Source organism: Polypterus senegalus, chromosome 9 (genome assembly GCF_016835505.1).
Source record: "Polypterus senegalus isolate Bchr_013 chromosome 9, ASM1683550v1, whole genome shotgun sequence".
In the NCBI taxonomy this organism is placed as follows: Eukaryota; Metazoa; Chordata; class Cladistia; order Polypteriformes; family Polypteridae; genus Polypterus; species Polypterus senegalus.
Genome location: NC_053162.1, coordinates 174,418,084 through 174,442,309, shown reverse-complemented (window position 1 = coordinate 174,442,309; position 24,226 = coordinate 174,418,084). Strand labels below are relative to the sequence as shown.

Genomic DNA, 24,226 nt, shown 5'->3' with positions numbered 1-24,226 from the left:
TTAACCAGTTGATCTATGTTTCTATTCTCACCAATGGCCATGAACTGTGGGTAGTGACTGACAGGACAATATTACGGTTACAAATAGTGGAAATGAGCTCTCCTCACATAGGGTCCGGGCTCAGCCTTAGAACTAGGGGTGAGAAGCACAGACATTCGGGTTCAAAGTAGTGCGATTTCTCCTCTGCATTGAATTGTGCCAGCTGAGGTGGTTTGGGCATCTGATTAGGAAGCCTCCTTGATGTCTCCCTGCAGATGCATGTCCAACTGGAAGGAGACCTCATGGCAGACGGAGGACACGATGGAGAAAGTAGGTCTCCCAGCTGATCTAGGAACGTCTTGATGTTTTCCTGAAGGGGTTGGTAGAGGTGGTTAGGAAAATGGACGTCGGGGCATCTTTTCTGAATAAGCAGTAGAAAATGGATGGATATCAGAGTGGCATAGTACTGCCCCTGAACTGTTGTGTAAATCTGAAAACATTTGCTTGTCCATCACAATGAATACACGCATGTATCAGAACAGAGTTTATTACAATTTTCATGTGCAGAGCTGAAGTTGTCTACATTCAATAGAGGTTGCTTTTGGGCACTTTGCCCCTCTTAACAAAGTTCAAAGCACACGACTTTGCTTATTTAAGTTAAAATAGTCTTTCACATCCTTACGTGACTCCACTTGGGCACCATCCTATTCTTGGAGAACCCATTAAACATGCCTACAAACTGGCACCACTACCTGGCAGCCTGGTTTCAAGGCTGGCACGCAGTCTCTAGTCCTGTGGGATTCTGGTGTTGGGGAGAGTCCAAGCTGTCCATCTTGTTCAGTGACCAGCCAAATACAAACCCCCCTCCCAAAAAAAAACCACCATCACCACCTTATCGTGCCTGCCACCCCTCACTTGAGGCTGTGCTGGCTCTCATGGTGCCGCCGCAGGTCCACCTTACGCTGGAAGCCTTTGCCACACAGTTCACAGCCAAAAGGCTTGAATCCAGTATGCTTGCGGCTGTGAGTAATGAGGTTTGAGCTTTGGCTGAAGGCTTTTCCACACACCTGGCATTTGTGGGGTTTCTCACCTGAAAGACACAGACAAGGCAAGGAAGTTCAAGAATGAAATGCGGGCAAAGTATGGCAATACCCTTCAACTGCAACACACACACACACACACAAATGGGGTGATAATCCTTACCAGTGTGGATGAACGTGTGCTTCTTCATGTCGGACTTCTGGTGGAATCGCTTGCCGCAGTACTGACAGGGGTAGGGCCGAGTGTCCGAGTGAATCAGCAGGTGGGTGGACAGAGTGGACGAACGCTTGAAGGTCTTGCCGCACATTTTGCACTCAAAGCTCCTCTCCTGTGTGTAGACAATCAAACAGTAGACACTTATATATACAGCGTGAACAGAAAAGACTCACCGCCCTTCAAAATATTCACACATTGTTGCTCTGTAGCCTGAGATGAGGACAGCTGTATTTACTCAATGCAACTTATAAGAGCAAAGTGAAAGATATAATAGCAACAACTCAGAAAAAAATTAAAACACAGAATCAGTGTGATGGATTCAGAATCAGTACTTGGTGGATCAAAGGATTGCCTCTCATGTCAGTACTTGGTGGATCCCCCTTTAATTACAGAATTGAGTCTGTTGGGATTCTTCTCTCCCACCTTTGCACATCTAGACTGAGTCCTGTCTGCCCGCTCGTCTTTACAGGCCTGTTCAAGCTCAGTCAGACTGGATGGTGACCGTTGGTGGACTGCAGATCCTCAAGTCAGGCCACATATTCAGTAGAGTTTAAGTCACACAAGGACATTCACCTTCTTGTTCTTCTCCTTCACCCACTGTGTGGTCAGCTTGGCTGTGTGCTTCGGGTCATTGTCATGTTGGAAGGTGAACCTTCTTCCCATCTTCAACTTTCGAGCAGAGGGCAGCAGGTTTTTCTCAAGAATTTTCTATTTTTCCCTTCTATATTGACAAGTGCCCCAGTCCCTGCTACAGAGAGACACCCTCACAACTGGACGTTGTCACCTTCATGCTTTACTGTAGGCCTGGTGTGCTCTTTGGATGCTTTCTGCAGAGAGACCATTTGGCATTGAGGTCAAATAGCTTGATTTTGATCTCACCTGCCCATAACACCACTTTCCATTTGGCTTCAGGGTCTTCAAGGTGCAATTTGGGAAGCTCAGTCGAGACTTTATGTGACCTTTCTTGAGGAGTGGCTTTTATGTGTCCTTCTAATACAAGCCACATTGTTGTCACATGCACACAATGACCACTTTTTCATTCCTGTAACTCCTTCAAAGTTGCTATTGGCCTCTTGGTAGCATCCCTGGTCAGTTTCTTCCTTGCCTCTTAGCTCCAGTTTGAAGGGATGGCCTGAACCGGGGAGGGTCCTAGTAGTACCAGACACTTTCCACTTCTTGATTGTGGACTTTACTGTGTGTTCCTACCGATTGATAAAGCCTTTTGAGATTTTCTTTGTATCCATCTCCTCACTTGTGCCTCTCTACAACTTTATCCTGGAGATCTTTTGACGGTGCCTGGCCACCATAGTTGATGGTTTGCTTTGAGTTGCACTTCCAAGCACTCGGATACTCCCGGGATAGCAGAATGAATCAGAATGATTACAACTGACCACTGGTGGAAGACAATTAGCTTGGTGTGCAATGAGAAGATGAGTAGTCAACACCGGATTGGGTTTAGGGGGATTGTTTGGGAGGAGGTGATCCTTCATCATTCTCGGTGATTACTGTTTTTTATTTATTATTTTTCTGAACTGTTCCTATTATATCTTTCACTTGGCTGTTATACGCTGCATTGAGCAAATACAGCTGGATAAATTATTTTTGTTAAACCCGGGTTTGCTTTCTGTTTGCATGGAGTTTGCATGTTCTCCTCGTGTCTGCGTGGGTTTCCGCCAGGTACTCTGGTTTCCTTCTACACTCCAAAGACATGCAAGTTAGATGCACTGGCGATTCTAAATTGTCCCTAGTGTGTGCTTGGTGTGTGAGTGTTTGTGTGTGTGTGTGTGCCCTGCGGTGGGCTGGCACCCTGCCCAAGATTTGTTTCCTGCATTGCGCCCTGTGTTGGCTGGGATTGGCTCCAGCAGACTCCTGTGACCCTGTAGTTAGGATATAGCGGGTTGGATGATGGATGGATGGATGGATGGATGGATGGATGTGTCTTCATTTGAGGCTACAAAGCAACAAAATGTTAATATTTTGGAGGAGGCATGGGGGATTGTTTACTATACACAAAACCAACACAGAGAGCTCAGTGAGACAGAAGATGGCAATGGTGTTAGTGTCACGTCAGGAGTCTTGTTAGGTCACACTGCTATTTGAGGTTGATACAGAGAAAAAGGTGAAAACCACATATATAGGGTGGTCCAGATCTAATTATGTAATTTTCATTACACTATAACTTATTAAGTTTATTACATAGAAAATCACCCGAAAAATACCAGACCTTCGAGAAGTGTGCAAACTGACGACATGAAGAATCGTCTTCGTGCCAAACTGGAATTGTTCCCGCATAAATCAAAGTCATCCAGACGATCTGGATCTGCATAATTAGATCTGGACCACCCTGTACAATGGCTATGAAAAGTTACCTCGAAACTTTTATTTTATTAGCAAGCCATGTGGAATTATAGTGGACTTAATCTGGCTTATTAGACTTTAACAAACAGAAAGGGACTCTTTAATGTCAAGGTAGAAACTGACACCTGCAATGCGGTCTAACGTAATCTCTCTATATATAAATTCCAATGTTTGCCTTTCTATCTGTCTGCTTTTCACAAGTGAACTACTTAATGGATTTAAATCATTTTTTTTTCTATAATTTGCTTGAATATTCTGGTTGATTTTGCGACTTCTCTCATTCTGCTAAGAGTCATAGTTCGCTTGCAGGTGCGATATATTTGTGCTAATCCGAGACAGAGGCTGCGGGCTGATGGGAGGGGATAGCATGATGTCAGGAGTGGGGAGCCGGGCAGGGCCCTCCTCACTCACGTGCCAGCCTTTGTTCAATTTGGTGTACCTTTCACCACGTTTTGCCTATACTTAGCTAGCGGTACCTGTTTGTTTACTGATTATTAAAGTTTGTCCTGTTTTACTACTAAGTGGGTGAAGCCACAGGGGACGGCTAGCATACAGTATATATAAAATCCAACGTCTGTCTGTCTGTCTGTCTGACATATGAGAGAACTACTTAACAGATTTAGAATGGGTTTTTTTCTATAATTATATGAACATTCCAGTTGATTTTGCAACTTCTCTCATTGAGATAAGAATCATAGTTCGCTTACAGGATTGATTTATTCATGTAACATGCGGTGGGCTGAGGGGAGTGGGGAACATGACTCAGGAGTAGGGAGCCAGGTGGGGCCCTCCTCACTCACGCGCCAGCCTCCGTTCGAGCTGTTCTACCTCTCACCACCTTGCCTCTGATATTTATAAACTTTGTCCTGTTTCACTACTACGCGGGGAAACGGTTAGTTACAAATAAAATACACCAAATAGTTGACTGCATAAGAATTCACGCCTTCCAGTCAGTATTTAGTAGACGGCCCTTTGACAGCCATGACAGCCTTGAGTCTGTGCTTAGGTCTCTTTCTCTATCAGCTTTGCCATTCTTCTCCATTCTTCTTTGTAAACTGCTCAAGCTCTGTCAGGTGTCATGGAGAGCAAGAAGCCTTTGTCAATTCCAGCCACAGATTCTCAGTTGTATTGAGATGTGACCATTCCAGGACATTCACATTGTTGTTTTGAAGCCATTTCTGTGTAACTTGGGGTTGTTGCCTTCAAGCTAAAAACACATCATTGGGTTTTCCTCCAGGATTTCCCCGTATTTTGATGCTTTTACTTTTTCCCCTCATGGGCCTTTCATGGCCAGATGCAGAGAAGCAATCCCAACAGCCTGATGCTGTCACTATCATGCTCTACAGTGGGGATGGTGTGTTTGTGATAGTGTGCAGTGTAACATGGCATTTAGCTTAATGGCCAAAAGCCTCAGCAGGCAACAGAACCTTCTTCCAGTTAATGTCAGAAAGTGCAGAGATATTAATCCTTAATTGGAACTTGCTCTTTAGAGTACTGGACACCAAACTGGAACAAAGGTTCACCTTCCAACAGGACAATAACCCTAAGCACAAAGCAAAGACAACACAGGGGTGGCTCATGGTCAACTCAGTGAAGGTTCTTGACATAAACTCAATCAAACATGTCCAGAGAGACTTGAAAACAGCTGTGCACTGATGGTATCCATCCAACCTGATAGTGCTTGAGAGGATCTGCAGAGAAGAATGACAGGAAATCCATGAAAATCCAGTCGTGTGAAGCTTATCATGTCAAACCCAAGAAGACGCCCAGCTGGAATCGCTGCCAAAGGTGCTTCAACAAAGTGTTCAGTGTTTTTCTTCTTCCTCTTCATCTTTTCCTACTTGTACGTGAAGTCGTTGTGCCTCATCAGCCTTCTCCATAAAGCTTGGTCCTGTTATGCCCTTTTCCTACAGATCTTTTTTTTATTTTATGTGTCTACCTCTACTTTGGCTTCCCTCTCTTTCTCTTCCCTGGGACTTCCATTCCCATCATTCTTTTTCCCACATATTCATTGTCTTTCTTCATCACATGTCCATACCTCTTCAACCTTACTCTCTCGTACTTTCTGAGATTTCTCTCCCAATATTTTGTTCCACTTCTGCTTGTCTCTGATTTTCTTATTCTGTCCCTCTTTGTAACTCCACACATCCATCTCCACATTCTCATTTCTGCCACCTGCAACTTCTTCTCCTGCTGTTCTCCCTTTACCACCCGTGTCTCAGCTCCATACATCATTGCTTGTCTTATTAATGTTTTAAAAACCTCATCTTTAACCTTCACCTTAATTCTTCAATCACATAATACTTCTGATACCTTCTTCCAATTGTTCCACCCATCCTGCACTCTATGGGTTATATCTGCGCCTAGTTTTCCATCTTCAGGTACCACTGGTCCTAGATATTTCAACTTCTCCACTCTTTTCAAATCGCTCTCCCTGCAGGCTAACTTCTAAATCCTGATCATCATTAAACCTCATATATTCTGTCCTCTTCCTATTTATATTCAGTTCTCTATCTTCTAAAACCATTCTTTCAACTTCCTCTCCACTTCCTTCTCTCTGGTGCTACACAACGCAAAGTCATCAGCAAAAAGTATTGACCAGGGAGATTGGTTTTAAATCCCATGATTCAACACATCCATAACCAGATCAAAGAGGTAAGAACTTCAAAAAGATCCCTGGTGCAGGTCATGTCAAGTCCGGTTGGGGAGCATGCACTTGTACAGCACATTGCCGCATCCACCACACAACGAAATAGCTTAGGATGATCCCAGTTGGCAATCCTCCAGGCAGACACGCGGGCCAGTCCAAGGACACAGCCAGGTGTTACGTAGGCATCCCCTTGGCCTGGTCCATCCACTCTGGTCCTCAACAATGAGGGTCCTGTGAGCCAGACCACCCTTGGGTAATTGTGCCACATGGCCGTAGTGCCGTAACTGACAGTGAAGGCCATGTGCCTCATTTGGGACTCCATGAGCAACACAAAGTCAAACCAACGGTAACCAAGGATTCTCCGAAGAGACACAGTCCCAAAGGAGTCCAGTCTTTGTTCTCTTGATATATCCCTGGTACAGAGCTCCTCTAACTGGGATCTTGTCTGGTACCCCAACACTACTTCTAACCAGAGTCCTCACTCCTTCATACATGTTCTCAACAATCCTCTCACACTTCTCCGGTCCTCCTTTCTCTCTCGTGCACCTTCACATCTCTTGACGTTACACTCTGTCATAAGCCTTCTCCAAATCAATAAACACCACAAGTAAACCTTTATGTTTTTCACGATGCTTCTTTATGTGTTCCCTCATGCAAAGATGGCATCGGATGTTTCTTTCTCGGGCATAAAACCAAACTGCTCCTCTTCTATGGTGGTCTTCTTCCTAAGCCTTCTCTCTATAAATCTTTCCCAAAATTTTCATTGTGTGCAACATTAGCTTTTCCCTCTAAAATTTTGTACACTGAAGTTCAGTGAAGTCCTGAGGAAAGGGTCTAAATACCCATATCAATATAATATTTCAGTTTCTTTACTTTTAATAAATTGCACAGATTTCTAAAATCCAGTTATCGCTTTGTTGTGCTCGGGTATTGAGTGGGGAATAAATGAATTTCAATGATTTTAGCACAAGGCTGCAACACAATACAATGTGTAGACAGTGAAGTGGTGAGTCCACTGGACCATACGGACTCCTCACTAGACTCAAGAAAGAGAAGGCCAAGGGCACAGAGGACCATAATGGATGTATATTAGTGTCAAACTGGGAGTCCACTGGGCCAACAGGAACTCAAAGGTACAGAAACCCCAACTCTCACCCAACCAGGCCAGTTTGTAGCCCGGCGTCTGTATGCCTTTATGAACATTAGGAGCCTCTTCCACAATTCTTCTGCTCAGCACACATACAAGTTCTTTTTATTATTATTTTTTTTGAGAAAATTTAAGTTTAAAGCATCTTTCCTCCGGTGGGCTTGAAAGTGACTTGTTGGCAGGCCACGTCTGTGTGGTCTGGCTTGATAGGTTTGGCAGATCATTATCGTCCCTCAGAGAGGAAGACGTGAACTCAGGCCGTCAAAAGCTGGCAGGCCTTGTCAGCAGTTGGCGCGCACCGATCTTCACAGGTGTACTACAACAGGGAGACCAAGGTTACAGTTTGCTTCATTAAAGCGACGGCGTAGGCCCGCGTCGCTCGGCACGGAGGTCTGCTGTCACAGTTTAACGGGTTGCGTGTCGACAGGGCAGCTGACTTCTGTGTTGCTGCCTGCCAGCCTTCCTCTCCACCTAATTAAACGCATCAGAGTGACAGACTGTGCAGACAATGCAAAGCAAGCATGGCATCCTGTCACCTGCTGTACCTGAACAAGGAAACGCCACCGCTGCTGCACGTACAATACATTCACAGGAGTCTAGGCCTCATTATGCTGCGTGTGACAGTGAGAACACAAATTGGGTGCTGGGGAGGCAAGCGACAAAGCCAGGCTGAGGGTCTCAACAGTGTCATGAAGGAGATGGCCTGTCCCTATAGGCCAGGTGCGACTGAAGGTGGACAACGTGGGAACACTCCAAAGTGGGACAAATATGTTTTACTTGCAAACATGGGTGCTTCTGCAGAGGGACATGCAGAATCCAACATTCACGGCCTCAGCAGTGGATGTGGGCGATACTCTGAGCAAAAAAAACCCACGGGAAGCTGTGGGTCCAGATAAAATTCCTGGGCATGAACTCTGGGTTTGTTCCTCAGTGTTGGCGGATGCCTATTTAATCTGTTCCTTGTACCAGCCTCACCCCACTTGCTTCACAACAATGACTATTGTGCCCACGGTGAAGAAGAGCAAAGTGACTTGTATCATTGACTATCAACCCGTTGCTCTGACTCCTATTGTGAAGAAGTGCTTCTAAAGACCGGTCATGACTTACATCCAGAGCATTGCACCGGTCACTGTAGACCCTCATCAGTTTTGTTAGACAGCAAATAGGTCCTCAGAGGTGTGGATGGGTTCCTGTGCCAAAATGAAAGGCAATTTAAATAAAAATAATAATAAAAAGAACTTGCGCGTGTGCTGAGCAGAAGAATTGTGGAAGAGCCTCCTAATGTTCATAAAGGCATACAGATGCCGAGCTCGAGACTGGCCTGGTTAGGTGAGAGGTGGAGTTTCTGTACCTTTGAGTTTCTGTGGCCCAGTGGACTCCCAATTTGACATTCATATACACTCATTATGCTTCTCTTTCTTGAGTCTAGTGAGGAGTCCATATGATCCAGTGGACTCACCCCTTCATTTTCAACATATTTTATTGTGTTGCAGCCTTGTGCTAAAATCATTGAAATTAATTTATTCCCCACTCAATACCTGAGCACGACAAAGCGAAAACTGGATTTTAGAAATCTGTGCAAACTACAATTCAATGCCTGTGCATGTGGAGTATTTCAATTTTGGCATGTCATAATTAAAAAAGTGATCGATTGTTTTTCCCTATGGCATGGAGTTTTTGTGTCGGTTTAAAATGCAATACAAAAGCAATTTGCACTTTAAGTCATGTCCATAGATCTCATGTGTCGTAACTAAAAGCAAAGAAACCGTATTGGATTTCGCTTAGCAGAGTCTCCGAGTATATTGCATTTCAATTGAAGACCACACATTAATCATTTCAAAACTGAACGTAATCAAATGAGCAATCAGCATCAGGTGGGGCAAGGGGTGGGGCAACAGTTGAGATAAAAGGCATCCCTCTTCTAAACATTTCTGCGTTCTGGTGGCAAGCATAAGCTTGGTCAATATAGAGTGATCAACCGAAACGGTATGAAGGATATTTTGGGTCTTGTGGAAAAAGTTTCCCCTAATGTGAAGTTGGCTAAATAATGTGTTATGCTTGCCTTATATTATGTTGTTCTATTCTTCTTCTGATTGTCCTAACCGATACACACCCCTTTCCAGCGACCTCATGAGCCCCCCATGGTCTCCCAGTCTGTCTACTGACTTCATAGGAAAAGTCACCAGAGACATGAATGTCACTGCTGAGGTAAGTAAACCTCTCGACAAGGTCGATACTCTCTCCGCAGACAGACACACTGCTGATGGCCGTGCCCAAGGGGTCATTAAAGGCCTGGATGTTGGTTTTTATCAGGACCCTCGCAAGCCCAGACACTCGGACTCCTCACTAAATCTGTCGAGAGTCCCAATCAGAGCCTCCATTGAAGTTCACAGCATCGTCAACAAAGTCAAGATCAGTGAATCTCTCTTCACCAACAGATACAGAAATGACTTTTAGCCATTATGCAACACAAAAATGGAATAATCTGCCAAAACTTGTTAGAGATGCCCCAACAGTAGAAACTTCCATCCATCCATCCATCCATCCATTATCCAACCTGCTATATCCCAACACAGGGTCATGGGGGTCTTCTGGAGCCAATCCCAGCCAACATAGGACGTAAGACAGGAACAAACCCCAGGCAGGGTGCCAGCCCACCGCAGGGCACACACACACACACACCAGGGATAATTTAGGACCACCAATGCACCTAATCTGCATGTCTTTGGACTGTGGGAGGAAACCCATGCAGGGACACGGGGAGAACATGCAAACTCCACACAAGGAGAACCTGGGAAGCGAGTTTTCTGTGCATTTGACTGATTATGTACTGTACTGTGCTATTACTGAACTGGAATGCTGCTGTGTCACCCTTTTATTTTCTTCTTTTAACGTATTGTTTTAACTTTCTGTCATTTGACTGTCTCGCTAAATATTCTAATGTAAAACACTTTGAATTGCCTAATGGTACAAAATGTGCTATATAAATAAACTCGCTTTACTTTACCTGCTTTGCTAATGTTCAACCCTTAGGCCACATGGCCATCCCTATGAAACAAAATGGGAGGTGAGGAAGCTCCACTTTGAAACTACAGGAACACAATAGCCTTCTGGATTCTGATTCTACAACAGGATGACGTGGGCACAAACATATGACGTGAATGCTAACCTGGAGGCTACAGGCTCAAGCAAGCCTCTCCAAGCCTCATATGGGGCTTCTCTTCAACCCTCATCAACCAACGAGCAGCATGATGTCTCCTGAAGCAATCAAAGCGGTGAAAAAGCAGGTTGTAGAGGCCCAGAAAGATTCAGTTGCTTGGATGGGATTAGAATTGGGGGTCTGCTGGCATTAATCTCTAAACAACGTGACACAAGATGGTGAAGGAACTGGTCTCAGGCACCCAGCTGGCATTAGAACAGGAGACATGCTGGTGTCCGGCTCTATAACATACTATACTGAGGGTCGACCTGATAATCAAAACCCAGTGAACGGATTTTGTTCAGGAGGATATCAGACGTCCACATGTAAGGTGGGATTATGAAAGGGAGGTTATCAGTTTCTGATCTGTTGTTGGGTCAGGCATTTCATCTGAGAGATACAGAGAGATTCACTTGAAAGAGGCCCTGAATATTCTGTAATGACTCTTGCCAGGACAAAACAAATTGCAATGTGCTCCTCAGTATATGGAGCTTTGAACAAGCTGGAATGCCCCTGCGTCGGAGCGATGAGGTAGGCACCGGAGAGCCGTTGTGACGTTTAATCTCCATTTGCGATCTCTGAGTGCATACCACCCATACTGCCACTATCCCTTCACTCAGTCAATCGACTTCTCATGGTGATGTACAGTATTGAGCAGCATGTCTTCATGGTGCTAACCTATTGGGTCACCAATTCATTTAAGCAATGTCAGAATCAACTGGTTGATCGCGAGTTAACTGATGGTTACTTCCGGCAAGATGGAGCAACGTGTCACACATCAGCAAGGAGCATGGCAGAAATCGAGTCCTTTCTTCGGGCAACAGGGTAATTTCAAAGGGGCTTTGGCAACAACGGTTGCCGGATCTGACACCACCAGACTTCTTCCTTTGGAGTCTGCTCAAAGGAAAAGTCTATCAGAACAAGCCTTGCACTTTGGAAGATTTGAAGGAAAACATCGAACATGAAATTGTTGCTATTTCCCCCCCAAGATGCTTGTCCGATATGTTCAGTGACATGAAGCGCCGTGTCGAAATGTGTCTTGCAGAAAACGGAAACCACGTCCAGCATCGCATGTAATGCAATCGATTACACCAACGTCAACTTAAGTAGTGTATTTTTGGGTTCAGATTGCTTCAGGGAGGCATGGTGGCGCAGTGGGTAGTGCTGCTGCCTCGCAGTTAGGAGACCTAAGTTTGCTTCCCGGGTCCTCCTTGCGAGGAGTTTGCATGTTCTCCCCGTGTCTGCGTGGGTTTCCTCCCACAGTCCAAAGACATGCAGGTTAGGTGCATTGGCGATTCTAAATTGTCCCTAGTGTGTCATTGGTGTGTGTGTGTTGCCCGGGGGTGGGCTGGCGCCCCGCCCAGGGTTTGTTTCCTGCCTTGCGCCCTGTGTTGGCTGGGATTGGCTCCAGCAGACCCCCGTGACCCTGTAGTTAGGATATGGCGGGTTGGATAATGGATGGATGGATGGATTGCTTCATCCTAAAGGGAGTTACAACAGAATATTCCGGTGCCTCTTTCGAGTGAAGGGATAAAGGGGTGAGATACAAGGTCAAGTTCAAGCACTTTCCTGTCATTGTGTAACACAACAAAGTAACCTTTATGACAACCCCAAAGGTACAAGAAGATACAAAAGGGATGAAGAAACTTTGGAGACTTGCTGGCAGTGCAAAGCTTACTGGTTTCTAACTCATTCCACTCGGTGGTCTGCCATGTCTAAGGGCATCATGAGGTAAAGACGTAAATAACCCAGTGGCTCCACAGCAGGCCCCTACTTCTGAGAGACACTAGAAAGTGAGAAAGCTCATCTCACAGATCTATAGTTGACCAGGGAGATGATCCACATGGTATTTACCGAAGGACACATTGAAACAACGGCGGTCCTTTCAGTCTCTTTCCTGGGATAGCAGGGTGCTCCCTTCAGGAGAAATGGGCCCTTCTTGGTTACAGATTTGTGGATCTCCACAGGGTCAAGAGTCCTTTTGTTGGGAGACTGGATATGAGTTTGGCTTTACCCTTTTGAGACCACTCTTTTAAAAAGTGAACGTCTTTACAAAATGGAAAGCATGGAAGTCCACAGTCTGGCTTTAAATGACTCAAAACCTGTTAGTCCCTCGTGACACAGAGGTGAGCAGACCAAAGCCTGCACTGAAATCAGCCAAATAAATAACTCACTGTTACAAATCAAATAATATTCCAGCAGCTATGTTGTACGGTTTGGAGATGGCACTGATGAAAAGACAGGAGGCAGAGCTGGAAGTGGCAGAGATGAAGATGCTACGATTTTTGCTTGGAGTAACGAGGGTACACAGGATTAGGAGTGAGTACATTAGAGGGACAACACAGGTACGATGGTTTCGTGACCAGTTGAGAGTGGATGGATTGAGATGACGTGCAGAGTAGAGATGAGGGGTACATCGGGAAAAGAATGTCAAGGATGGAACTGCTAAGAGGAAAGGATGAAGGTCAAAAAGGGGGTTTATGGATGTGGTGAGTGAGGACATGAAGGTGGTCAGTGTGGCAGAAAATAATGTGAAAACAGAAATAAATAGAGACGGAGGATCTACTGTGGCAACCCCTAAATGGGAGCAGCTGAAAGAAGAAGAAGAAGAATGACCAGCAGCCATATACACGGTGATCATGCAGTGGTCACCTTACCTGTGAATGGACATTCATATGCTGCTCCAGGCTCACCGTGTGGCCAAAAGTCTTCCGACAGATGCTGCAGCTGAAAGGTCGAGAGCCATTGTGTGACCTCCGCACGTGGACCTCTAGCCCGTGTGGTGTTGAGAACATCTAGAAAAGTCACAGAGAAGGGAAAGTGGACTCAGAAGTGGTTACAATACCCATGTCACCTGTTTCTAAATGGCCACATCCAAATGCTTGGAAGAACGGCATTCAAATGAAAAACAAAAAAATAGGATACCTTGCTGCAGGTGATACAGTGATATGTCTCCGAGCTTGGGGAGTAGCGGGTGCTAAAATCCAGAGGTGACTGGGCACTTTGTTCCCCTTTGTGGTGGCTCTGGTAGAAGCTGCTGGCGTGTTGAAGGAGACCAGACTGAAAGTTGCAGGAAAGCTGATGAAAATCATAGGCGGACTGCAAAGACTCCCAAGGGAAGGATGGCTTGTAGTATAGTTGGGAGGGATGGCCTGTAGGACCAGAAGAACAGAAGGACAATCAGTCAGGCTTCATGTCATTTTAACAGCAGACTGATCTGGGCAATTAAGCTGGCCGCGGTGTGTTTTATGAGCCATCTTGGAACAGAATAAGGAACACATTTCTAGGAGTCAAACTTGACATATATGGTGCTGATGTTAAAACAAGGTTTAAATCATAGCCCAGGGGTTTAGGTACAAGAGGGGATGGGTCAGTAGTCCATCAGAAGAACAATCCGAGGATGGAGCAATAGTCCAACCCCAGGAACAATCAGCAGATGGGGCAATAGTCCAACCCCAGGAACAATCAGCAGATGGGTCAGTAGTCCATCCTGGGATCAATCAGCAGATGGGTCAGTAGTCCATCCTGGGAACAATCAATTAGTCCAATGCAGGAACTGCCTATGTGGGCAGTAGGCACAAGAAGGGAACAATCGGCAGATGGGTCAGTAGTCCAGCAGAAGGTGACCGCTCTCAAACAAGAGCCAGTTTAACATCTTCAGAAAATGAGGGGAAACTCCTCACAAACACAGGGACCTTTATTTTAATTGAATGTTTTTTTTTAATTTAATTTAAGCTTTATTTTATTTAACTCCCTTCAGTGAGTGCAAGGTAATGAAATCCCAAACAAGTACAAACACAATATGCATGGCATCCTATTCAGGTGCCTTCACAGACTCGGTCAGCTGGTTTGAAAGTGGAAGCGTTTTCAAATTTTCGAGTCACTTCATCAAAGAACTTTGTCATTTTGTTTATTACATATTCTCATAACAGTGAGTCATATTCAAAAATAACAGCAATAATGTGTATTAGCAGTACACATAAAATATGGTTTACTATCGTTTACAATATCATGGGGCTGAAATCACTTTCATAGATGGCAGATTCCAACTCAAGTGGATGCAAAGATTCCAAAGCTATTGTTAGAAGTTGTTGGACGTGGAACATCTGTGGCTTTTGTGTTTACATTTCTTACACGCTTGCTCTCTCTCTCAAGGGTGGGGATCGATCTGTTCTTAACTCTATTTTTCTCTTTGTAAAAACTTGATTGCTTTGTATGGAGTGCAATAAAATTAATTTTAAAAATAAATAAATAAATAAATAAATAAATTTCTTACACGCAAAATGTTTCACAAAAAGTACCCAAAGGCGATTTAAAACCTCTGCTGAAGTCTCAAGCTATAATTATTGGCTGCATCCAAATTTGATGGATAGTGGAGCGTTGTGGCACTTTGCAGATATCCTGCAGTGTCGGATACGTGACGTGTACAAACAAGAGGTCTTATGTGGGGTCCCGCAGGGGTCAGTTCTCGGTCCTATTCTTTTCACTATCTATATGTTACCTCTTGGGCATGTCATTGCCAGACACGGACTATCTTTTCATTGTTATGCCGACGACACGCAGCTCTACATTAAAACTGCCCCAAACCCTTCAGAGGCCACATTACACCCTGGAGGATATAAAGGCTTGGATGAACAGCAATTTTCTACAGCTGAATAGCGATAAAACTGAGGGACTCCTTGTTGGCACCCCCCACCAGATTCATTCTTTTCCAATACTCCAGTTCACTTTTGACAGCCAGGTCATTACTCTTTCTTCCTCAGTCACTAATCTGGGGGTTCGGTTTGATCCACAGTTGACCTTCAGTGACCACATAAAACGTAAGGAATCGTTTTACCATCTACGAAAAATCTCCAAACTCCGCCCCCTCTTAACCCTCCCAGATGCAGAGAAACTTGTCCACGCCTTTATCTCCTCAAGGCTGGACTACTGCAACGCACTTTTTGCGGTTATTCATACCAAGGACATACAAAAGCTTCAATATATCCAAAACAGTGCACCAAGAATCCTACTAAGAGTAAGGAAATTCGAACATATTACTCCCATCCTCAAATCACTTCATTGGCTCCCTGTTTCCTCCCGGATTGAGTACAAAATTCTTCTATTAACTCATAAATGTATCTATGGCCAGGCACCTTCTTACCTTCAAGATTTGATTCACTTACAAACTTCCAGCAGCATGCAGCTTCAGACTCCCCTTACTAAGCTCCGTACTATGGGGGGTCGAGCTTTTTGCTCTGCTGCCACACAGCTCTGGAATCAGCTCCCTGTTGAACTGAGAACTACACAAAACCTGGACACTTTTAAAGCAAATTTGAAGACTTTTTCATTTAGGAAAGCATATTACTGCTGAGATTGTAAATCTAATCTAGTCTTTTAAACTTTTAAACTTTGTGGTTATTGCTCTTGTTGTAGCACTTTGAGATTTTGTCAATGAAAAGTGCGTTATAAATAAAATCTATTATTATTATTAAGAGGTGCCGTGTGCAAAATAAGATGTGACGCTGTGACGTACAAAAAACAAGAGGGGCTACAATCAAAATAAGATGTAACACGTACAAACAAGAGGTGCTGCATGCAAAATAAGAGCAACGCACACAAATAAGAAGAGCCACACTCATAATAAGACGTAACGTGCAAAATAAGGCGTAATGCTCACAAACAAGAGGGGCCACGATCAAAATAAGATGTGAAACACACAAATAAGAAGTGGTACCCTCAGAATTCAAAATAAGAAAAAAAGAGGTGTTACATACAAAATAAGAGCGGCACACATGCAAACAAGAAGAGCCGCAGATAAAAAAAAATAAGACGTAATGCGCACAAACAAGAGGTGCCGCGTGCAAAATAAGATGCGACACGCACAAACGAACAAGAAGTGGCAAACTCAAAATAAGATGTAACATGGACAAACAAGAGGTGGCGCAAGCAGAATAAAATGTGACTCCGTGACCCCCCCACAAACAAGAGGCGTTGTGTGCAAAATAAGACAGACGCACACAGACAAGAAGAGCCGCACTCAAAATAAGACGTAATGCGCACAAACAAGAGGTGCTGAGTGCAAAATAAGATGTGAAACACACAAATAAGAAGTGGTGCCCTCATAACTTAAAATAAGATGTAACGCGGACAAACAGGAGGTGCTGCGTGCAAAAAAAGACGCGACACGCACGAACAAGAAGAGCCGCACTCAAAATAAGACGTAACGTGCAAAATAAGGCGTAATGCTCACAAACAAGAGGTGCCGAGTGGAAAATAAGAAAAAAGAGGTGTTGCATACAGAATAAGAGCGACACACACACAAAGAAGAAGAGCCGCAGATAAAAAGAAGATGTAATGCGCACAAACAAGAGGAGCCGTGTGCAAATTGAGATGTGACTCCGTGACACTTACAAACAAGAGGTGCCGCATGCAAAATAAGATGCGACACGCACAAACAAGAAGTGGCGACGTCAAAACTCAAAATAAGATGTAACACGGACAAACAAGAGGTGGTACAAGCAGAATAAGATGTGACTCCGTGACCCCCACAAACAAGAGGTGTTGTGTGCAAAATAAGACACGATACGCACAAACAAGAAGAGCCGCGCTCAAAATAAGACGAAACGTGCAGAAACAAGCAAAATAAGACGTGACACTGTGACGTGCACAAACAAGAGACGACCCTCGCAAAATAAGAGGGGATGTGCATAAATGAGAAGTGTCACACATAAGATAAAACATGATGCATCGAAACAAGAGATGCTATGTGTAAAAGAAGATGTGATGTGCACAAACAATACATGTTGCATTCAAAATAAAACGTGACGCACACAAACAAGAGGTTTGCGCACCCAAAATAAAAAAGGTGCCAGCAAACTCAAGTACCGCGCACAAAATTGGTAGGTAGAAATTCAGAACAAAAGGAGGATGCTGGTTGGTGGAAAGTACTGTCAATTACTTACGAGTAAACGTGATGACAGTTGATATATAGCTTTTTGTAATTGACCTATACTGTAATATGGCCTGCTCGCCGCTGTCATCACGTTGACTCAGAACTGCTTGGTAGTTCTTACGTTTTGAATTTGGACCTACCTTTTCTCATACACTAAACTACAGTTTTACGCGCGGCACCTGCCTGAATTTGTTGACAGTATTCTTATTTTAGTTCATTATTGCATGGCACCAGGACCGCTCTTAGGCAAAGGCAAACTAGGCGACCGCCTAGGGCCCCCACTGCCAAGGGGGCCCCACCAGGCACTATTTTTTTAACCAAATAGTCTACAACTTACAGGTCCATATATTTCAGAAGTACAAATTTTCTCAGGTAGCGGAATTATCAATATGGGTACGCGCGAACAAAGAGGAAACAGCGATGACGACAGGCAGAATCGAGGTGACGGAGTGGTTGGTGCCCCAGTGGGAGGGCACTGATCATCCACCTCACCTCCCTCCAAGCGTCTGTGCAACAAATCGATCACGTTATAAATAGCGGAAGCTGGGAAGATAAAAACCATTCCACAAAGCGACTCGACAGTAAGTGGTTTGCTCCGTCCCTCCGTCTGCTCTGTTATAATTATACATGTAGGCTATCTTCTCCGTCGAGAAAGGAAAAGAGGTAGTGGGACATAAATCTCTCGTCTGAGGTCCATTTTGCAACTTCACAATTCAGTTTTATCCTCAGCTCTGGGGGGCGGGGCGGGGCGGGGCGGGCCCCCCCTTCCGGGGCCCTCTACTTACGCTCCATGCCTAGGGCCCCCAAAAACCTAAGAACGGCCCTGATGGCACAGTACCTGATGAACTAAAAGTGTCAGTTATTAAACCATTACTTAAAAAGTCAGACCTAGACCATCACATACTATATAATTATAGACCTATTTCAAATTTACCCTTTCTGTCTAAAATACTAGAAAAAGTAGTCGCCAATCAGCTTCAGTCACACCTTACAGATTACAATTTATTTGAGAAATTCCAGTCTGGTTTCCGCACTGGTCATAGTACAGAAACAGCACTAACGCGGGTAGTAAGCGACATTTTGATATCCTCTGATGAAGGAAACTCCACTGTAATTACGTTGTTAGATTTAAGCACAGCGTTTGACACCATTGATCATTCTGTTTTACTGCACAGGCTAGAAAATGGCGTTGGGCTTACAGGCACTGTGCTCGCTTGCTTTAGGTCTTATTTATCAAATTGATTCTAAAATGTACAGAAATGTGCAGACACGACTCCATCATTATACACAGAAGTTCAATATGGTGTCCTGCAGGACTCACTACTCGAACCTTTACTGTTTTCACTTTACATGCCTCTACTGGGATCAGAAACATAAAGTTAATTTTCATTCATATGCAGATGACACCCAGTTATACCTTCTATTTAGATCAAATGAAGTTTCTCCAATGTTGTTTTTAATTAGTTGTGTTAGTGAATGAAAAGAGTGGATGAATGAGAACTACTTGTCTTTAAACACAAATAAAACAGAGATGTTAATTGTTGGAGGGAATGACGCTGATCACAACAATATTCTGTCATCATTTAACTCAGTTGGAATCACAATCTAGGAGTTCTCTTGGACTCTAGCATGTCATTTAAAATGCACAATACACAGTCGTCCAAAACATTTTTTTTTCCATCTTAACAATGTTGGGAAATTAAGGCGCTTTCTAAATAAACAGAATTCTGAGAAATTAATTCATGCATTTATTTCTGGTAGGATTGACTACTGCAATGCGGTGTTCACTGGATGTTCAAACTGTTCTTTATACAGCCTCCAGTTAATCCAAAATGCTGCTGCAATAATTATTACAGGAACAAGAAAATACAAACACATAACTCCAGTTGTTAAATCCTTACACTGGCTCCCAGTTAAGTTTAGGGCAGATTTCAAAATTCTCCTTTTAACATATAGAGCCTTAAATGGTCAAGGTCCGGCTTACTTATATCTGATCTTGTCATGACTTACAAACCAGAATGCACATTAAGATCTCAAGATGCTGGTCTGCTTATGAGTCCAAGAATTAATAAAATAACAGTGGGATGTTGAGCTTTTAGTTACAGGGCCCCTAAACTGTGGAATGGTCTTCCTGCTTCCATAAGAGATGCCCCTTCAGTCTCAACTTTCAAATCCCAGCTGAAGACTCACAACTTCAGTTTAGCACACCCTGACTAGAGCTTATTAACTGTACAGACTGCATCTCTGTTGTTAGTCATTAGCACTAGAACATCCATCGTCCAACCTGCTGAATCTGAACACAGGGGTCTGCTGGAGCCAATCCCAGAGCACAAGGCAGGAACCAATCCTGGGCAGGGTGACAACCCACCGCAGGACACACACAAACACACCAGGGCCAATTTTAGAACCGCCAATCCACCTAACCTGCACGTCTTTGGACTGTGGGAGGCAACCGGAGTGCCCAGAGGAAACCCACGCAGACACGGGGAGAACATGCAAACTCCACGCAGGACCCGGGAAGCAAACCCAGGTCTCCTAACTGCGAGGCAGCAGCGCTACCACTGCGCCACCGTGCCACCCATAACATAAGTAACATGATAGTTCTAATTTGTTACTAACCCTCATTCTAAACCTATTCTGTTTCTCTTCTCGGTACTCAAATGTGGCACTTGGTGCCACAGCCCACCTGCCGAATTGTTTTGCTTGCCTAAGGTAAAGTCATCCCTGATGGAGGATTGCGGGAATTGTGGGAAAGAGGGGTCCTTTCATCGGATTGGCTTCCTCAGCTGTGGAATGGCCAGTTGGGGGTCTCCAGGACTCTGAAGAAATCCAAAACATATTATGTGATATCATCTACTGTTAAAATCTGCTCCGTACTTGTAATATTTTTATTTTTAAACTGTATTGAGAATTTGTTCTGTTCTGTGTATTGTATTGTGTTGACCCCCTTCTTTCTGACACCCACTGCATGCCCAACCTACCTGGACAGGGGTCTCTCTGCCTTTCCCAATGTTTCCTCCATTTTTTCCCAACAAGGGTTTTTTTGAGAGTTTTTCTTTTTCTTCTTAGAGAGTCAAGGCTGGGGGGCTGTCAAGAGGCAGGGCCTGTTAAAGCCCATTGCGGCACTTCTTGTGTGATTTTGGGCTATACAAAAATAAATTGTATTGCATTGTATTTTTTGTACATCACTTGTTCGAATTTACTGACACCCTAGTTGTTTTGCACGCATCACCTGGTGTATGTGTCTTCTTACATAACCGCTCACTTCCTGGGATTTTGCTATTTCTCAGTGCAGAAGCAGACTCAAGCCATACCCATCCCTTTTGTAACCACAACAGAAAAAATCATATGAGAGAAATATGGCAGAGAAAGAGATATATGTATTTAACTTGCTTTAAAATGTAAATTCCACCCCCCAAAATACAATGCATAACTATTCATACATACATATCCAGGCCGGAGAGGAGGCAATGAAATGTACGGCCGCCATTTGTTCTTCAGTGGGGAATGCTGACAGCGATACGAGTCCAGTCAGGCAGGATGTTCACCCTCTGTTTCTGTGCGTCACGTCTTATTTTATGCGCGGTTCTTGTTTCTAATGTAACGGAAATACTGAGCACACGCTTAGTCACGAATGGACCTATCTTGTTGAAACATAGCACATTTCTTCATCGAGGAAATCTGTTGGGATAGTTCACTATTCTGTTGAGACATCTCGAACGCAGCACGCCGTACGCATTTACGAAATTTCAAAATCTCCTTTTGAGGTATGCTGGCAAATCTGCAAACTTATCTGTCTTAAAACTGTTTTCAAATATGAATTTGTTTACTGTGTCAATTTTACCTTGAGAGCGGCTACTTCGGTTTGTATACTCATTGGAGGTTTCATCACGCGGACACTCATTATTGATATTGGTGTATATGGACACCTGATTGTTTCATCTTCCCCAGTGGTTATTTTGTCAAATGGACACTCGATCTTCTCACTGATGGCAGTGAGGGGTCCCCTTTTGGTGATTTCGGGTGTTCAATTGTTTTATCAAGGTGGAGGTGGTTTGGAGAAAAGGCCCTTTGGTGTCATGTGCCCCTGGACACACCCACAGAATACCCTGATGGTAGATCCACCCCAGGGAAACAGAAAGGTTTCCACCATGTAAAGTCACCCCAGCTAGATAATAAGCATGGTGTTCCTCATTCATCTTCCTAAATTAGCATGCAGACATTTTGCACCTTACCTGGACTGCATGTGACATCACGATCATAAGGGTTCCCATCTCTTGATTGCTCTTCGGTCTTAATCAGACTCATTGGATTGTGCTCCTGCTTAATGAAGGTGAATCCTGAGTAGTGGGTCTGCTTAGCGTTTTCTGGGCCCTTCACCTCCTCTGATGGCAACAGCATCACATCTGTGGGGCGAGAACATTGTGAGTCTATGACAAAGAATAAAATGAAAGCAGATGGCTCATTCCTCCAAGCAGCACTTGCATGGCAATTGTGGACATTGTGATGCTTGTGTGGACCTCTGCTGGTGGCCTGTGAATTGCAGCCTAATCCAATTCTGTAATCGAGGGACCGATGCTTACTTAAATTTAACAACTGCTTGACTTTCATTAGAACTCATTCTATAGTCTGTCATTCACAATCTAGTCCAATTCTGTATCCTGTGACCTATGTCCTGCATTCTAATTCTACTCGTTATCCTATTAAATGTCTTGGTTGTACCGTTAATCTTCAGATTGGTATTGGTTCCTATTCTGTATCCTGTCATTCATACCCCAGTTTCAGTTCTCCATTTTCTGACCTGTGGTTTGTGAATTAGCGACACAAAATGATGAAAATGGTAAACAGACATCAAAATAAACAGGACCTCACTAGTCAGGCTCAGAATCAGGCCTCACCTCAGGCAGCCAGACTCCAAAACTCAAGAATCAGACTACAGCCTGCACAGGCCCAAAATGGTGGTGTTATTGTATGTGGTGTGTGTGAGGTGGTAGATCAGATTTGGAGTGACCAGGAAAGGATGTGAAAGCATATCTGAGTAAAACAAATAAAAAAAAACAGGAGATCAAAGAAAACCATACATCAAGGCCAAGAATGAAGAAGAAGATACTAAGGAAAAGGTTGTGTGACAGATAGGGTGCGCTATCGTTCCCTTGAACCCCTGTCCAAGACTCCAGACACTAAGTAAAAGTTCAAATGTTGACTTTATTACTTCTGCACAGTGCACAAAGCACCCTTTCCTCCACTCTACTCATACAAATAATAATCACATTAATAGTAGGAGTGTGCTGGGGCTGATGGGAGGAAGCTTCATTTTCATGTGCAAAGTTTCCATAGCACTTGAAAGAGCAGGATCTCATCCTAGACCGCCGCTGCGGCATTTTCCTTTCATCTAATTTGGATTACGTCTTTTGTCTAGGAGAACCTAAGCCAGTTTGTTTCCACGTACATTATGTTTAGCCATGTTCAATTCCCAACAGACACTTACTTCTCAATTATTTTCATTTGGACCTTCTTCTGAGAAATTTATGGGGCTGAATGGAATCTTCAGTGTTGCCAAATCCTTAAAGAATAGAATGCATTTTTCTTTCCAGACCCAAAAAACTCTTTTTATTCAGTTTTGCAGTTGCAAAATCTCATGTGAAATAAATTTAAGTGTCAATTTCACGAAACTGTATATTAAGGGAAGCTCGACTGTTTTGCTCATTACAGCTTATTTAATTTTTTGACAGTATATTTTACATGACCTACCGTATGAGATTCGGACCTCCAGACATGAAATGTTTTGATCTCGGTTAAGGTGAGCCCTCCAAAAAGAAGCAGTCCAGAAACCTACCTGGCTGGCCCAGCAAAGCAACCTTAATTTCAGCCAGGCCCCAAGGCAACCTGCTGGCTTCCACTGAAGCAGGCCCCAATAATGGGAAGCTGGCAAAATGACTAGTAAAGTCCAAAAAAGTATCTGAGAAGCTTTCCAAGTGGAAGGCTGAGTATAAATCTTTGGCTCATTATTTTATAAATAAAAAGATTTACTTTTCAAAAATACTCTCAACAAACAAGAACTCGAGAAGCACCAAGAGCACAAATGGACACACCTGAAATAGACAATCCAGCAGCAAGCAATGTCCCAAAGCACAATTGTCACAAACAAGAACCAAGAAGGTCGTAATCCAGTAATTCAAATTAAGTAATAACAAAACACAGAGAGCACTCGCCTACGCCAAGCCGGAGCAATGTGTGCCATCGAACTGCTGGTCTCCACAGCCTTTATAAGGCAGGGGGGCAGGCCTTCGATGGAGACTGACAGGTGGCCCCGCCTCTTGGGGAACCACTCACAAAAAATAAAAGGAACATAACAGAGCAGAAACTTCCACATGGAAATATAATTATACAAAACTCAAATGTTATGAACATAAAATATTTATTGTAACTATCATGAACATGTAAAGGGCACTTTAAATTAAGCAGAAAATACACAACAAGAACCATTGGACACATAACAAGGACAGCAGCAGCCAGGAGTGTGACGGTTTAAGGTGTAGAAAGGAATCCCATCCCATTGTATATACGTGAGAATAAATCTGATATTAACCGATGACAATTTGTTATCAGAGCACAACTGTACATTTAAAAAAAAGCCAGTGGAATGAAACGTGATTTGTAGTGTGTGCCATTGTTCAGAATATGGAATAAAAGAGAAGGACA

The 24,226-nt window shown here is 43.8% G+C and overlaps 1 protein-coding gene across 2 annotated transcripts in view; it reads right to left on the bottom strand.

The window, feature by feature from the left end:
- Positions 1–510: 510 nt before the first annotated feature.
- Positions 511–24,226, bottom strand: part of gfi1b (growth factor independent 1B transcription repressor) — a 45,581-nt gene continuing 21,865 nt past the window's right edge. Inside the window, exons 3-7 of one of the 2 annotated variants that reach the window (XM_039764302.1) lie at positions 21,760–21,930; positions 13,516–13,742; positions 13,248–13,385; positions 1,183–1,348; positions 511–1,069 (exon numbers count right to left, since the gene is read on the bottom strand). In XM_039764302.1, the coding sequence (XP_039620236.1) occupies positions 891–1,069; positions 1,183–1,348; positions 13,248–13,385; positions 13,516–13,742; positions 21,760–21,930 (881 nt within the window). In that variant the 3' untranslated portion in view covers positions 511–890. Of the gene's footprint in view, positions 1,070–1,182; positions 1,349–4,274; positions 5,286–13,247; positions 13,386–13,515; positions 13,743–21,759; positions 21,931–24,226 lie in introns of those variants that run through there. The other variant, XM_039764303.1, reaches the window with a different exon arrangement.